Genomic DNA, 15,241 nt, shown 5'->3' with positions numbered 1-15,241 from the left:
GCAGAGATCGGCGCAGCCGGGGACCGGCGGGGACACAGGTAAGTAAAAAAATATGCCCCTGTACCTCTGCATTCGGACCATAAGACGCACCCTGATTTTCCCCCCACTTTAGGAGGAAAAAAAGTGCGTCTTATGGTCCGAAAAATACGGTACATTTCTGTGATAAAAAATCTGTCATGCTGCATTTATATTTTGGTTGTTTGTTTTATAAAACTGTGTGTTCACTTGTGTTTCTTATCTTTTTTTTTTTTTAATATAGGCGGACCTCACAATGTGACTTTTACGATATTTCCCACCAACATTTTGCCAAATGGTACACGTTATACCTCGATTGGTTCTACTGTGAACTTTAGCTGCTCTGCTAATTCCATACCTCAGCCCAAGATAAACGTGTCTTTTTATGCTCAGGATAAAGGTCCTGAGCTGTTTCATACTGTAGAAGGAAGTTCCCTCGACTTCACCATGCTCCACATTGGTTCAAATTACGAAGGAAACTACACTTGTTCAGCTGAGAATCTTGCAAGTGGTAGAAATGTCTCCTCAACTTTGCAGCTACTGGTTTATTGTGAGTATGATACTGTGTTTTAGTCTTGCATTTTATATCAGATTTATGGCATTGGTTGGACAATATAGGAGCTGAAGTAGCTTTTATTCAAATATTGACTGGTTATCCTTCTATGAAGCCCCTTGGTCAAATACCTCCTCTTTTAGGGTGACAAGACTCTCTCTATCAACTGTGTCATGTCTTGTTACATATTCTTTTGATGGAGACCATAAAATTGCCAATTTGTGGCACATACTTACCCTTTGCCAGGACCTGTCATCACTACAGGCATGAGTGCCGCCATCTTTACCGCCGGCTGCATGTCTCTTTTGTCAAATAGCACTACCACCTCTTGGGGCTGGATTTATAAATTATTCCACTGCGAATTTGTCTGAAATTTGAAACTCAAAACTTCTCATTTCAGTTACTATTAAACAATGACTTGTTCTGCCAGCTAGTGGCAAATCTCAGTGCATAGCTGTCACAATAGTAAGTGCTATCTGTATAAATGAAAATTATGAACAAATCTCGAATGAATTGACAGGGGAATAATTTATAAAAAGAGCCCCTGGTTTTTAGTTATGGTAGTAAACAGGGGACATAGATTTACCAATACAGATAAAAGGATTACCCTTTTACACGTACGACTTTTTCATGATCACAATCCTTTCCAACGAAAAAAGATTGAAAGATATATGAATGAGTGCTGTACATATGGTGCCGTTCTGCTCTATGGAGAGGGGGGGAGGACAAGCAAGCGGCACCCCGCTGGCCTATCTCCTCTTCACTTGTATTAGGGTTATTCGTCGATCTGTTAGGACAGATCCATGAATGCCGTCGATGTACACGTTCTCGCCCCATAATAGCTCTGAAGTGAAAAAATCAGAAAAGATTTAATGTAGGGCATTTTTGTGTTATTGTAAACACATTTCTATTATATTAACTTGCAGTGTTACTTGTTTTCATCGCATTGCGTTCTCATACAAATACCTGAACTGTATGTGGAAATACCTGATCTATATACAGCATACATTGCATTTTTTCTAAATAAACATAATGCAGTTTTGAAAAACATTTTAGTTTTAGATCCTTCTTGGAGGGGTTATGTTTTGTTCTGTAAAACAACCATACCGAATAGCGAAAACATAAGCAATTTTAAAAAGGAGAAGATAAATGCATAATGTGACAAGCAAGTAATCATGTTTTAGTGATGATTAGTAACTGAGCTGCAGCTTCTACTTTTATATAAGCCAACCTTTCCCAAATTTTATACTCTTGAGGAACCCCTAAAATAACTTTAAGGTATTTGGGAACCTCTACTGTAATCAGTCTTTGGGAAAAATTGTGATTTGCTTTGTTTGTCAGTGAATGCCACCTTTACTGACAGGTACTTATTATTATGATTATTACCCAGTATTTATATAGGGCCGACATATTATGAAGCACTGTACAAAGTCCATAGTTATATCTCCAGCTGTCCCTTAAAGGGGTTCACAATCTAATGTCCCTAACACAAAGTTGATTAACCTAACTGCATGTTTTTAAGTTAAAAATGTTGTTGGTTTTGTCCAGCTGGCTTTGCCAAGTGATGTTGCCCCTGAAACTATGTAGACTCTAATTCTACTAACTCTAATTAAATAATGAATTAAAAACCTGGGTAAACAGGATCATGATTGAGAATGGCTGATCTAAGGTGTGTGCTGGGAATTTGAAATGTGCAGAGGGCGAACTCATAAACCCAGCAGAGTTGTGGGTAGGTTAGATTGCAGCTGATTAGCAAATTATTGAGAGGACTGAAAAGTCTCTACACTGTTCATCTACTTATTCGAGCAGAATCTAGTTTAAAAAAAAAAAAACAGATTTGGTAGTTTATCTAATAATATATTGGTTGGCCCTCTAAATATAATCTAATTATATTTTAACCTTACTTTTTAAATTGTAAAAGTAGGCTATTATTCTGGCTTACTGCTTTCCTAAACCTCCGAATTATCCAGCAAACCCGGAATGGATTTATTCAAAGTAATTTGCTAGCAAATGCTTTGAATCCTGGACCAGAACCATTCCAGATTTGCTGGATCACCCAGCGTCATTGATGAAAGTGTTTTACTCTAACCCTGGAGAGCTTTACTAAATCAGGCCCTTTATGTCTGTCTGTTTCATTAAAGACAGACTCTGCTTTTGCATCTACCCTCATGTATCCACCTTTGAGTCTCAGCCTCAATGGCTTAGGTTTGTGGTATAATACAACATAGTATTAGTTTATATTACATTTATTATAATAATCTTGTATTTGTACTTGTACTGTATATGTTCCTTACAGATGCACCATCACACCCTATACATTGCAGTGTTAACAACACAGGACAACCCTCTGAAATAGAATTATCATGCAGCTGGCCTGGAGGGTATCCAGATCCTTTACTGGAATGGGAAAAAGATGGCAAAATCCTTTTTAATGACACTTCAGGCATGTTGGTGTCTGTATTAAATGGTTCTCAGTTCAGTGATGGCCAACAACTTACATGCAGAGGAGACCATCAGATAGGAGGAGACACGAAGGAAGAGTATTGTCAAGTTCACCTAAGTAAGTTTTTAATAAATATATATAACATAATACATTAAGGTTGTACAGCAGAGAAAATGAATATGTAAAAAAAAAAAAAATTTTGTAACTTAGATTTTAATGGTGTGGACTCCAGGGATGCCACCCCTGGAGCTCAAACTTTACTAAATGCATGCTAGTACTGGGTTAGTAGCTCACTAGATTTTAGCTTAGGATCACAATGACAACCATGGATATGGCATAAAAAAAAAAACAGCACTTATGTCTTTGCTGGTTTATATTAAGTTACCTATTTTGTTTATTGTCAGTATACAAATTTATGTAAAGCAATGTTCTTACATGAAAAAACATTTGCTTTAAGAGACAGAGCACCAGAGCTGTATAATCCATTTATAAAAGTGTCCCATGATTAGAACCTTTGTAAAGTAAACCCACATACTAAAAATTAGCTACTATTGAGAGCTTACTGTGGTCATTCATTTTTTTACTTTCATTCTTCTACTGTGGTCATTCCTTTGGAGCAAACTCTTAACACTGGAATGCTTGTGTTTCTTAAGGCTACGCAGACATGTGCAATAACTATCATTAGAAAACAAACGATTAACGAATATTTTTAACGATCGTATTGTGCACAATTCTGTACATGCTGTCAGCATCGTTCAAAAATAATTCACCAATAATGTACACACACTAGATAAGATCATTTGAACGATTCAGGAAGTGACATGTTCAGGAGAATACTGCAGAACAATCCACGATCACTGAATGACCGTAGATAGCCAACGATCGTCGCCCAATCAGATCCGTCGGGACGGTCGTTTGTTTCCAGCGACATTGCTCGTTCATCTGTGACGTTGTGCACTTTTTTTGTTAACGATTATCGAATGAACGGTCGTTAGTCATTCGTTTCCACTGATAATTTTTGCACGTGTGTATGTAGCCCTACTGTGGAGAAATAGAGATATTCTGGACAACTGGTCTTCCTTTTTTGGAATGCATTATTAGAATTATGATCTCCATGAGTGCATAATCATGTGTAAACTTGCTATCAAGCTATCATTCCAAGGTTGGTGCCATATGGACACTGGCCTTATGTAAGTGTTAAGATACAAGTTTTTGTATTTGTTTCAGAAATGCTTCTATGTTCTTTCCAAAATGTATTGTTATGGCTGATTAAATTGCTCATTCTTTCAGGTCCTCCTGTGCCACAGTCCCAACCCTTGAGAACCTGTCTGACAGGTGAAAATGTGACACTTTCATGCTCTGTGTCAAGTGCTAACCCCCCTGCTACAATAACATGGCTGCGTAACTTCAGCTATCCTGAAGTGGAGATCCAACCGGGGAAGAAATACCAGATCATACAAGACCATGCTGTTTCTTACCTCACCATTGTGAACTGCTCCCATGACAGTGATGAGGGCTATTACATCTGCAAGGCAGAGAATGGGATAGCCACAAAAGACATTTTAATATGGCTTTCAGTGAACAGTGAGTGGAATACAGACTTTCTGTCTATTTGTAATGTGTAAAAATTGTTTTTAGGTCTTATCATTTTTTTTGTTACCTGCGTTTTATTTGAAAAGCCTAGTTCTCTTCTGCTAAATTCAGACATAAAGACTTTGAAACTCGGGAACTGCAGGTCTAACTATCCTATATTGGGTTCTTTTCCATAACAGAGCTTTCCTTTTACCTTTATAATTTTTTGTTTGGCCTTTCCCCAAAAGTTCAAAAATAAGGAGCTCTACCTGCTAGAAATTAGAGTACATGATCAAGGTATTCTCCATAACTTTAGCAGGACAGTAAAAACAGTGATGCTCAGCAACTCTTCCTAAACAAAAACCGTTTATCTTTATTTATGATTATGTAATTATTACCCAAAAAGCACTAAGCATCTATCTGAATACAACGAAAGTATATCACACACAGGGTATTTATTTGTCTTCAGTATGAATGTCCATCAGAAATATAGCCAGCTTTGGCAACAAATAATTCCTGAAAATAAATCTATGCATAAAAGATGGTATGATGACATTGGTAGCAATGATAGACATAAACATATTATAATACTTGGCTGTAGATATAACTCCAAGTTAGAATATTTGTTTTGCCAGCAAACAGCCATATATGTCATACCGCCTGAAAGCAGTGAGGATAAACAAAAGACACCGTTGTAATATCTCATCAAGACAGAATGTTAAAGTGCATCAACCCAGTGGGGTCAAAAATAGTTGAGTAGGGCTAACCCTTTTGCATAATTCTCTGTACTATTTGCCTAGAACATCCTATTAAGACTTGATAACATGTGTTTTAATCTTGAGAATGTATTTTTTTCTGAAAATATTATAACAATTAATTTTGTACCAAATTGTCAGAAAATTCAGCTGACCCAACACAAAACATTTTATTTGTTTATATAGTAAATACACATGCATGTAGTGGTTTCTATATAATTGGTTAAATGTCTCCTATCATGTCTTTTTATAGCAGGCTTATTTTATTGGCATAATGCATTTTTCTTTTTCAGAGCCCCATAATATTGTGGGACTTGTTACTACACTCCTGATCCTTTTTTTGTTGGCGGTAGGCCTTATTATAGGCCTTATAATATATTGTGATCCTCGGATCTATTTGAAAGGTAAGGTGCTTGAAAAACAAACACATCATTTATGCAGTTTTACACTGTGTCATTTTTGAGGGTTAGGGCTACAATACACCAATCAGTTTGGTTATTAAGGTGATATTAAAGTGCATTGGTTGTGACTTACATTTCTCCACAATGCTTACAAATGTTCAAGCCTTCAGTACAATGAAGGGCTTGGGCAGTGAATGGGGATAGCCTCCTAAGACGTGTCTGGTCCCCAAAACAAGAGCTGTACGCAGTCTTCAGTTGTTGGTATCAACCACAAATATGATCAAAGCCATAGAATGCATATTTTGTTATGGAGGAAAGAAATTTGTAGGAGAGTCAAAGTAGTGTTCAAGTAACTTATGGTCTTTACTAATCAGTGCTGCAAATAGTTTTAACCATAGACATTTTTACAAATTCAGACATTTTTACAAACTCTATGTTGTCCTTGGCTTAAAGCCAATGCTGCTTATTTCATTTATAAAGAATTGCTTGTTGCTTTCATTTATAAAGAAAATTTACACAGGGAGCTTACAGTCAAAAAGAAAAGAGAATGAGCAGCTTAACCTATTCAGTTGGCTTTCATTACTTCATTGCCCAGTCATCGGCTGGGTAGAAAAGGTGACCAATCAATTAAATTATCAGCCTTGATATCAAGATAAAACTATGCACATAAAGGATGTTGATAGGTATAAATATATATAGGTATAATAAGATAAAACATATGTAAGGGATCCGGACATCATGAATTTTGCTTGAACTCTTTATAGCACCCATTGAATTTTAAAATCTAGGTTAATCTGTTATGTTAATTTTAAGTTGATGCTTAGGTGATGTACTGTAAATGTATTAGGTTATTTCACTGACCAACAGTAAAGCAGAAGAGGTTGAAAGGCCAATGTTGACTAAATGTAAATGTAAAATTGATGTTTGCATAAAAGTGTGCTCTGGATTGTGGGGCTGCTTGAGTCTTTGGGAAGGACTTACTGTATTTGATCCTTGTAATAAATTCATAGGATCTATTTAGTTTTTTTTAGCTGAGTGTAGTTTGGTTTCATATTAGCAAAAAGTGGAAGAGCATTCAAGTAATGCTGTTGTTTTATATCCTGAGTTCCACATTTATGGTAAAGCCATTTGCCATGAAAAAGAACATACAGCCTAAGTATGTATGACCAAACATAAAACTATATAGCATCATGACAGGTTGCCTACCAAGAACACAGACATGTCACCTACCTTATAATATGCAAGTGAAAATAAGCAGGTTTGCTATGTCCTGGAATGAGACGTGTAGGATCCTGCTAAGTCTAAGGAATGTGTGTTCACTAGGGATTAACAAGCGAATTTAATAAATTCGGTCTTGCTGCGAATTGGGCTGTTCTCGCTTACCAAACATGTAGGCGAGAACAGCCTTTGTAAATTCAGGCGGCGAGACCAAATTTTTGGGATCTGCACTGCTCCCCCGATTGCTGTTGCTGCCCTGTAGTTTGTGTTTCTGGATAGAGTTTCTCTATCCAGGAACACAGTGTGAGTCTCGCTCTGACTTTTTACCACGGCCGCGTTCATTTATTAAGGCAAGCCGCATGACTCACTCTGAGAGGAATACCGCGGCTGCATTTATGAATGGAGCCGTGAGAATCCTACTCTCAGTGAGAGGTCCCCAGGCACTACAGAACAGAATGAGGGCTTGCCTCGGGGGATCGCTCACTGACAGGAGGATTCCCACGACTGCATTTATGAATGCAGCCACGGTAATACTCCTATAGTGATTTTCATGGATTTCCGATGGAACTTCAATAAAATTTTCGCGATTTTTCATCCCTAGTGTTCACACAGCATGCACAGAACTTTCACAAAATTCATACATTTTGCCAGTGGGAAAAAGCTCTGGTAGCTCTGGTAGGCTCGACCATATTCGTCTCACAACATTATACAGTAAAGGGCATCTAGTGATACTAAACTGATCACTGCTCCTACATTTTCTGTAGTGGCCACAGGGGAGACCCGTCCTATAGCTGTAACCACACCACAACCACACTTCCAGGGTGAACATAGCCTCACATTTTTTACTATCAGTGTTTGGACAAATATTAAATAATAATGATTTTTTTTTTCCTTTTATCCCTTTTCACAGCAAACCCCTTTAGGTGAGTAACAAAAGCTTTCTTTTGTTTATAATGTATATTTTGTAACTTTCATATGGGTATATTTCACAGCAAAAAAATGCAAGTTTGCCTTTGATGGGATTTTCTCTGCAATTTTTGAGCAGGATTTCCTCCTATTTAAAACCAAATATTGCCTGGTAAATTCTTGCTGGATTGAAATCTACCAGATCAAATGTGCATTTAATGCACAGTACCACTGTTCCTCCCTCCTAATCCTAATCGTATGGGTGTTACTAGAATTATAAACATAAAGGATCATAAAGGATGAATAGTATAAAGGCATTTAGTGAACTCTGAAGTATACATTTTTTTTATTGGATTAATCTAGTTGAATTTGGTTTGAGGCTTGAATGTTGCTTAAAAATGATCAAAAATCAGGTTTTATATAAAGAGAATGTTAGAATGTGAATTTGGGGTGGTAGATAGCTGAAAATATGGGTGAATGTTGGCTGAATGGGCTGAGGAAAGAGTTATAAAACCTGAATTTCTTGATATTGTGGGATATTCTCAGTTTTATAAAAAGAATATTCAACCAGCTGCTTCTCTACATTTTGCAGCCCAGTTTTGAGATAAAGTTGAACTGTTTCCAACATTTGCAAAGTTTGTTTAGACCATTAAATGATTCACTAACTAAAGTATGAAAAGAATGTTGCATGTTCTGTGGTACTGTTTTATAGGTCTGGACAATCTGAAGTATTAGTTCTTGTGGAATCAGAAGAGGAGGAGGAAATGGAACAAGTAGGAAATTCAGTTGAAAATGATCCTTATACAGATAATGTTGCCAGACGCCCTAACCCTCCAGCTGCAAATGGAAATATCTATAAACACCAAGTGCTTTTCCACCAGCCTCCTGCTAGTAAGTACTACGACATGCATATTTTATGCATAATATATTTATGCATTCTAGTGCCATATCTGTTTATTGCAAAGTTCAGTAGGAATGCATTAATGACATACAAAAGTTTCTTCAAAGACCTCTGCTTAGCACTTTTTGTATCTTAACTGGACAAATACCACCCATAATGCACATAACATTACTAAATTGAATTGGGAACTGTCACGTCACTTAAAAGTCTGAACCAGGAATATAAATGATGTATTCACTAAATTCAGTAAATGTCCTTATTCTGTCATTTGACTGTTTAGTGGAGATAGGCAAAAAAAATATTGAGATTATCATATTCTTCCAGTGAAAAAAGTAAGATTTTATGGCATTATTTATTCCAACCACTCTTTGATTTTATATATAAATGTAGTTTAGTTTAATATTATATTTTACAAAATTATTTTTAAACAATTTATATTTTAGGTCCTGACTATAATAAATTTAAAAATGTACAAAACCATTTATGGTAAATATGGTTGACATTTAGGTCTCTACTCTGACATAGGACTTTCATGGCATATCTACTTTTTTTCTTTTACAGATGTCAATTCTGACCTAATAGGTGAAGTCTCAGAAGACACAGATAATTAAATTCCAGGGGAAGAGCTTTAGAATTTTGTGGCCTATACCGCATCTATAGATCTTCTTACATAAATTGAGTTTGCACTGTCTACTAGGGAGCCTGGTATATGAGGGACAATTCCTACAGAACCGGCTCAGATGCAGTGTAGTAACACTGGGATGCCTATATGGGCTAAGTTACAAGGTAAAGATCCATACATTGGATACAGTGATGTATGTGTTATTGGCTTTAGCAAATTCTTGGCAAATTACTGCAGGATTAAATTAATGACAGCCAGCCGCAGTGTTGAGTGTAGATAGTCAACTGCAGACATAGAAATGGGAGCACAGCTGCTATAACCAGAATCACGCTGTGTTCCTTGGGCTAATGTAATGCCTGCACCACATCAAGATTCTGAACTCTAATTGCAGTACAACTGATCGGTAAGCAGAGATGGAATGCTGTGACCCACTTCCGAGCTGATGACCTGTAAAACCCTCAATACCTTCTCTTGCCTGTCATGCACATTTATTGAACAGTGCATAGTCAGAATGTCATGTGAACTTTTTCAGCTTGTCTGCTTGTTTTCATCCAATGCTACTAATTCAATTTTGTCATATAATTGTACATTAGTGCTAGAGCCAATCTCCCAGTAAAGATAGTGTAATCCCCTTTAGAAATGAAATTGAAAAGATGTTTGATTTTGCACAGCTGAAATTTTTACAGGCTTAGAATAAAAAATGACCTTGTAGCTTAGCCCTAACAAAAAGATATAAAGTTGTTTTTATGAATGCATTGTGAATAGTGGTTACTGACTTAAGTCTTTGTATCTCTTGTATCTAAATTCCTTAAATTCTTTTAAGTCTTTTTATTCCTCCTAAGGAGGGTCATTTCCTGTGACTACTGGTGCCTTACTTCTTAAATGAACTTTTTTAATTAGACTAGTTATACTGTGTAGTACAGCTGTTTTAGAAGCTTTGGGTGAAAATGCAATACACTCACATTGCTCTACTGTGATATTGTTATACTTTGTTATTTCTGCTGCACTTCACTTTAAAATTTTACTAATGACTTGAACAATGTTTACTAACATTTGATTTGCAAAAAAAGCCAAGCAGAAAAGCCACCAACTTAACTTTTTTTTGTTCTCTGCACTGATGAAAACCATTAGTTGATTGTTTTTTTAGGGGTAACTACATATTATCGCATATGGATTGCTCTTGCTTTTAAATAACTTCAATGTTTTATGCCATAGGTTTAGATATTGTAAAATTTTAAGTACATTGATGTTCACCTAAGATAAATGACAAGTTAGGATCCAGTTCAATGTATTTTAAAATGATAATGTAATTTAGGTGCCGTGCCCCCCTCTCCATATTACAGTTGAAGTGACCATAGAAAGAGTTTTGGCAACCAACAGCGGACTTTAGATTTAATGTTGTCGCTTCTGAAGTAGGGAACCTGTCTGCTCCCCATTTAAAAAGAATAGGCTTAGTTCTGTTTTAAGAATATTTAAACGCATGAACAAAATTTTATATATTGCAGTCCACCAGTCTTTAGATGTAGTGGTAGCATTACAAAACGTACCCTTGGATCCTGTAGCCTACAATGCTGCTTATCCACAGTGCTCTCACCCAGTGATAGGAAATGTATTATTGGTAAAATCACCAAGACTAAAAGGGAATATTGAATGCAGGCACCACATATAAGGGATGGTAAGCTGCAATATATTACGTTTTTATGATTTAAAGATAAACCTGTAAAGCACTGTTTCCATCCTAACCTCCATCATGACCACATTACATTACCCAGTACAGATTCTAACAACAGCACTTTCTGTGGAAAAAAATCTAAATGTGTGTTTGTAGATTTGTCAGTGCTTAATAGATCTGATTTAAGAGCAAACAATATCTCTGCTTCCATAACCTGATAGGAGTTTCCATGCTGTCACATTACTGCCACATTACAGTCCCAATGATGCAGCACTGTTGTGTGCACACAGTGTGCTTCCCTTCATTTCACAACAATAGCAACACAGGGCAGGCAAAAGCAGCACATTTTTTGCATCTGGTTTAGGATATTAGAAAATGTGTTTATAGGCAGTTCTTACAGATGTCAGTGACTAAACAAAATTGTTATAGTAAGAGATCCAGCTGTATTGGTTTGGATTTGTTTTTTGTTTAGACACATGCTTTATATTGGACCATATTAAGGATAATGTGAGAACCCTGGGTTAGAATTTTATCATGTGAATACAGGGCAAACTGCTATCCTTTTACTCTTGATATGCAAACTATCTTGTTTGGTCCCCAGCTTTGACCTATCCATATATTACTATCATAGATGGCCATGCTCTCTAACCAAAAGATTTTTGGATAATGGAGTCACTGTGCATTTAGCTTTATGGTTATAGTGTACTTAGTTGTTTGAGCTTATGCTAAATATCTGTTATGAAAAGAGACTGAAAAAAAAGTGATGGTGATGCTTATAGGAGCCAATCAGATTCCATCTACGTTTTTTTTTTTTTTTTTTTTTTTTTTTTTACAGCAATATATAAAATGATGTGGCAAATCTGATTGGTTGCTATGATCCCAATAATGCTGAGAATACAAGCATGTATTTGACATAATGGGATTATTTAAAAAAGTGAAGAAACGCCTTAATTGGACATGTCATTAAAAAAAGCAAACTTTACATGATGTAACATCGCCAAATAACATTTTGCCATGGATAAAAATGCTGCCTTAATCTACATGTCGGTTTATGCAAACAATAATGGATCTCTGGCTACTGGTACATTTGAAGTTTTAATTTTAAAAAATATCCACATACAAACCACATAAAAAACAAAGGTTATAAAATATACATAAAGAATATATATTTTTCTTATATGGATATTATGTAGTTCAAAACACAAATAAAAGGCTATAAATCCCCTTTAAGCAAACCATATTTTAATTTGTCCATTTAAATATGTTCCAGAATATTTGTGAATGTTCTGTTTGCATTTTTATAAAAAAAAAAATCTCAGATTGTTAATGTGATTACGAACCAAATTACAAGAAGATTTCCTAGCATGTGACCTTGTTTGGAACATAAATGTAATTTAAAACCAGAACAGAAATGATTTGACTCAGGAGAAATGTACTGTTTTTTTGTTGTCTACATTGATACTGTGTGTATTTATTTGTCATTGTCTGTTAAAGTGTCATTATTATTGCCAGTACTTATTTTCTTTTTAGTTCTCTTGGCTGTATTTTTTTCATATAACGTGGCAATAAAGAAAATGATTCCTTTTTAAAACGTGTTTATGTCTTTCATAAGTGATTTATATTACTGACATTCTCCGTCTTTTGTGCTGCCATGAATTGTTCATGGATTTTCTCTGTTTAATGACATTTTTTCCTGATAATGGAAAACCTTTTATGTTAGACTGCTGGAACTGTAATCCTGTATTAAAAACAATAAGTGGTATATGAACCTGTAGGTGTGACATGTAAAGGAAGCACTGTAATTTGAAACCTACTAAGAAGATACACTTGTAATGAATGTTTGGTGAATGTCACTTTTTTTTAAATACACCACTACAGTGTTGGCTTTAGAAAAGTAAGATATATACAATTCATCATTAAACATTGAAAATATGAGAGGTTTAACCCTTATTTAGAAGAAAGCTATCATGAGAGAAATATACCCAGAGATTTATGTTAATGCTAGTTGCCTGGCTTTCTCTGGCTTGGCCTGTCCTAACTTATGCGTAAGTTATGTGCATGTTACCACAATGCATTACATTATAAAGGACATGGGGGGACCTGATTCATTGGGTCTGGTTTATTAAAGCTCTCCAAGGCTGGAGAGAATACACTTTCATCAGTGAACCTGGGTGATCCAGCAAACCTGAAATGGATTTCTTAAGTAATTTGCTATTTGTTAGCAAATGTTTTCAATCCTGGACCAGATCCATTACAGGTTTGCAGGATCACCCAGCTTCCCTGAGGAAAGTGTATCCTCTCCAACCCTTGAGAGCTTTAATAAATCTGGCCCAATATGTAGTGTCTTACTGTGTGAACACTACCCAATCTACAAAAGAGGGCGACGCACAACACTACACCACAATGCACTGTATAAAGGCTCTGCAGTGATCCTTCTTCTTGGGCTGCATCTTTTAAAACAGGCAGCAGGAATGCAGAATCATGTGACCGCATTTATTGCATTTTCAAAATTGTTTTTGATCAGCAAAGTCATTTAAAGAATTTACTGGGAAGTTTGCTTTTCATCAATTAAATTATTATGGAGCTTTGGATTCCACTCTTAAAGGTTACTTGCAATAAGGAAAATATACAGGATGTCATTGCTGACTCTTTCTGAAAAATGTGAGATGCTTGGCTGTCCTCTTGGTTTTCTAGATTTAAAGACCTAGAACCAGTGGCTATTTCCAAATGACTGGAACACAGACAATATTGAAGCTAGTAGGCCAACATTATGACCAAGGAGCTAGCATTTTCATAGAAAACCAACTTGCTGGCATTGGTTTCCTCAAAGGATGATATGTAGAATCTTATAGACTATTTATTTATGTACCAGAGGAAAAATGTGTATCCAGAATGTCTACTTTCTAGTACAGACACAGCCTAATATGTCTCTCATCGGGCCTTTTACCTATAAAGAATGTGTAATTAAGGGCAGTTCCAAACATAGGATTATGGAGATAGAAAATCCTTTATTTATTATTATACCACATTACATGTTTTATATACACATATGAATAAAAATGTGTAGGTAATCAAAAACATAAGGGTTCTTTGGACAGTGGCGTTGGGACCGAAGTCAAAGCTGAAGGTACATTGTGTGCCTGAGGCTGAATAGGAGTACAGTGATATATAATAGTGAAGTTGCCTGAACAGCATGCTGACTCTTTGCCTTCACTACTGTGGGCTTTTAATAAAACAGGGATTCTGACATTCCCTGTCATTAAACACATGCACCTGGAAGAACCCCACAAGTGAATGTTTGAGAGAATGCCATTACATACAATAGACAAGGTAGGTATGGACTTTTTAAGGAATTTTTCTGACCTTCAAGCTTAATTATTTCAGGTAACATTTTAAAGCTGAACTCTGGGCAGATACACTGTAAAAGAGAAACTTTTGTTAGAGTTTGGTAGTTCTGCACTGCTGAACCCTGATTGTATGAGTGAATTGTAGAACTGGAATATATTTGGGCTGCATGCACATGTGCTGACATAGAGCAAGTTCACAGGAGGTCAGAGTGAGCATAGAAAAAATAATACTCACCATTGGCATCACAAAGGAACAAAATAAGAATTTCTCCAAACCATTGAAACATTGCTGGGAACAGTATTTACAGAGCCAACGGTAGGCATGATTTCTTACAATTTAATAACTGATTTTGGAACTGATGGGAACTGATTTTTCCTTTAATTACTACTGCACCAGACTACTGTGTAACCACACTTTGTCAATGGTACTGCTCACGTGCAAGCTTTTCTCTACTGACCCTAATAGAGAAGTCTTTTATTTGGAAGCCTACAACAAGATTACTTGTTTGTTAGGGTCTACAGGCAAAGCATGCGGAGTACAGGACAGCCCACTGGCTAAGCTAAAACTTTGGAAGAGTCATCTGACCATCATAGATTTCATGGAAGGATGGTCAGGCTTGAATTTAGGACTTGTTGGCTAGTTATTTAGAAGACAACTATAGATTCCCTTCAGGATAAGGGGATTTTTTTATGCATAAATGTATATTTTTGTTTAAGGATAGATAGATAGATAGATAACTCAAAAACAATCAATATATAATAAATAATATTATAATTATTTGCCAGTTTTTGTATATGAAATGCCTAACAAAACTGTATAGACCTAGGCCACAACC

General features: G+C 36.0%; 1 protein-coding gene across 1 annotated transcript in view; it reads left to right on the top strand.

The window, feature by feature from the left end:
- VSIG10 (V-set and immunoglobulin domain containing 10) overlaps positions 1 to 12,649 on the top strand; it is a 20,067-nt gene extending 7,418 nt beyond the window's left edge. Inside the window, exons 3-9 of the mRNA XM_072415956.1 lie at positions 260 to 565; positions 2,865 to 3,128; positions 4,302 to 4,595; positions 5,632 to 5,742; positions 7,868 to 7,880; positions 8,576 to 8,754; positions 9,326 to 12,649. Of these exons, the coding sequence (XP_072272057.1) occupies positions 260 to 565; positions 2,865 to 3,128; positions 4,302 to 4,595; positions 5,632 to 5,742; positions 7,868 to 7,880; positions 8,576 to 8,754; positions 9,326 to 9,375 (1,217 nt within the window). The 3' untranslated portion in view covers positions 9,376 to 12,649. The remainder of the gene's footprint in view (positions 1 to 259; positions 566 to 2,864; positions 3,129 to 4,301; positions 4,596 to 5,631; positions 5,743 to 7,867; positions 7,881 to 8,575; positions 8,755 to 9,325) is intronic.
- The last annotated feature ends 2,592 nt before the right edge of the window (positions 12,650 to 15,241 follow it).

This window comes from Pyxicephalus adspersus, chromosome 6 (genome assembly GCF_032062135.1).
Source record: "Pyxicephalus adspersus chromosome 6, UCB_Pads_2.0, whole genome shotgun sequence".
Lineage (NCBI taxonomy): Eukaryota > Metazoa > Chordata > Amphibia > Anura > Pyxicephalidae > Pyxicephalus > Pyxicephalus adspersus.
The sequence above is the reverse complement of the archived record's forward strand: the minus strand, read 5'-3'. Positions and strand labels throughout refer to the sequence as shown.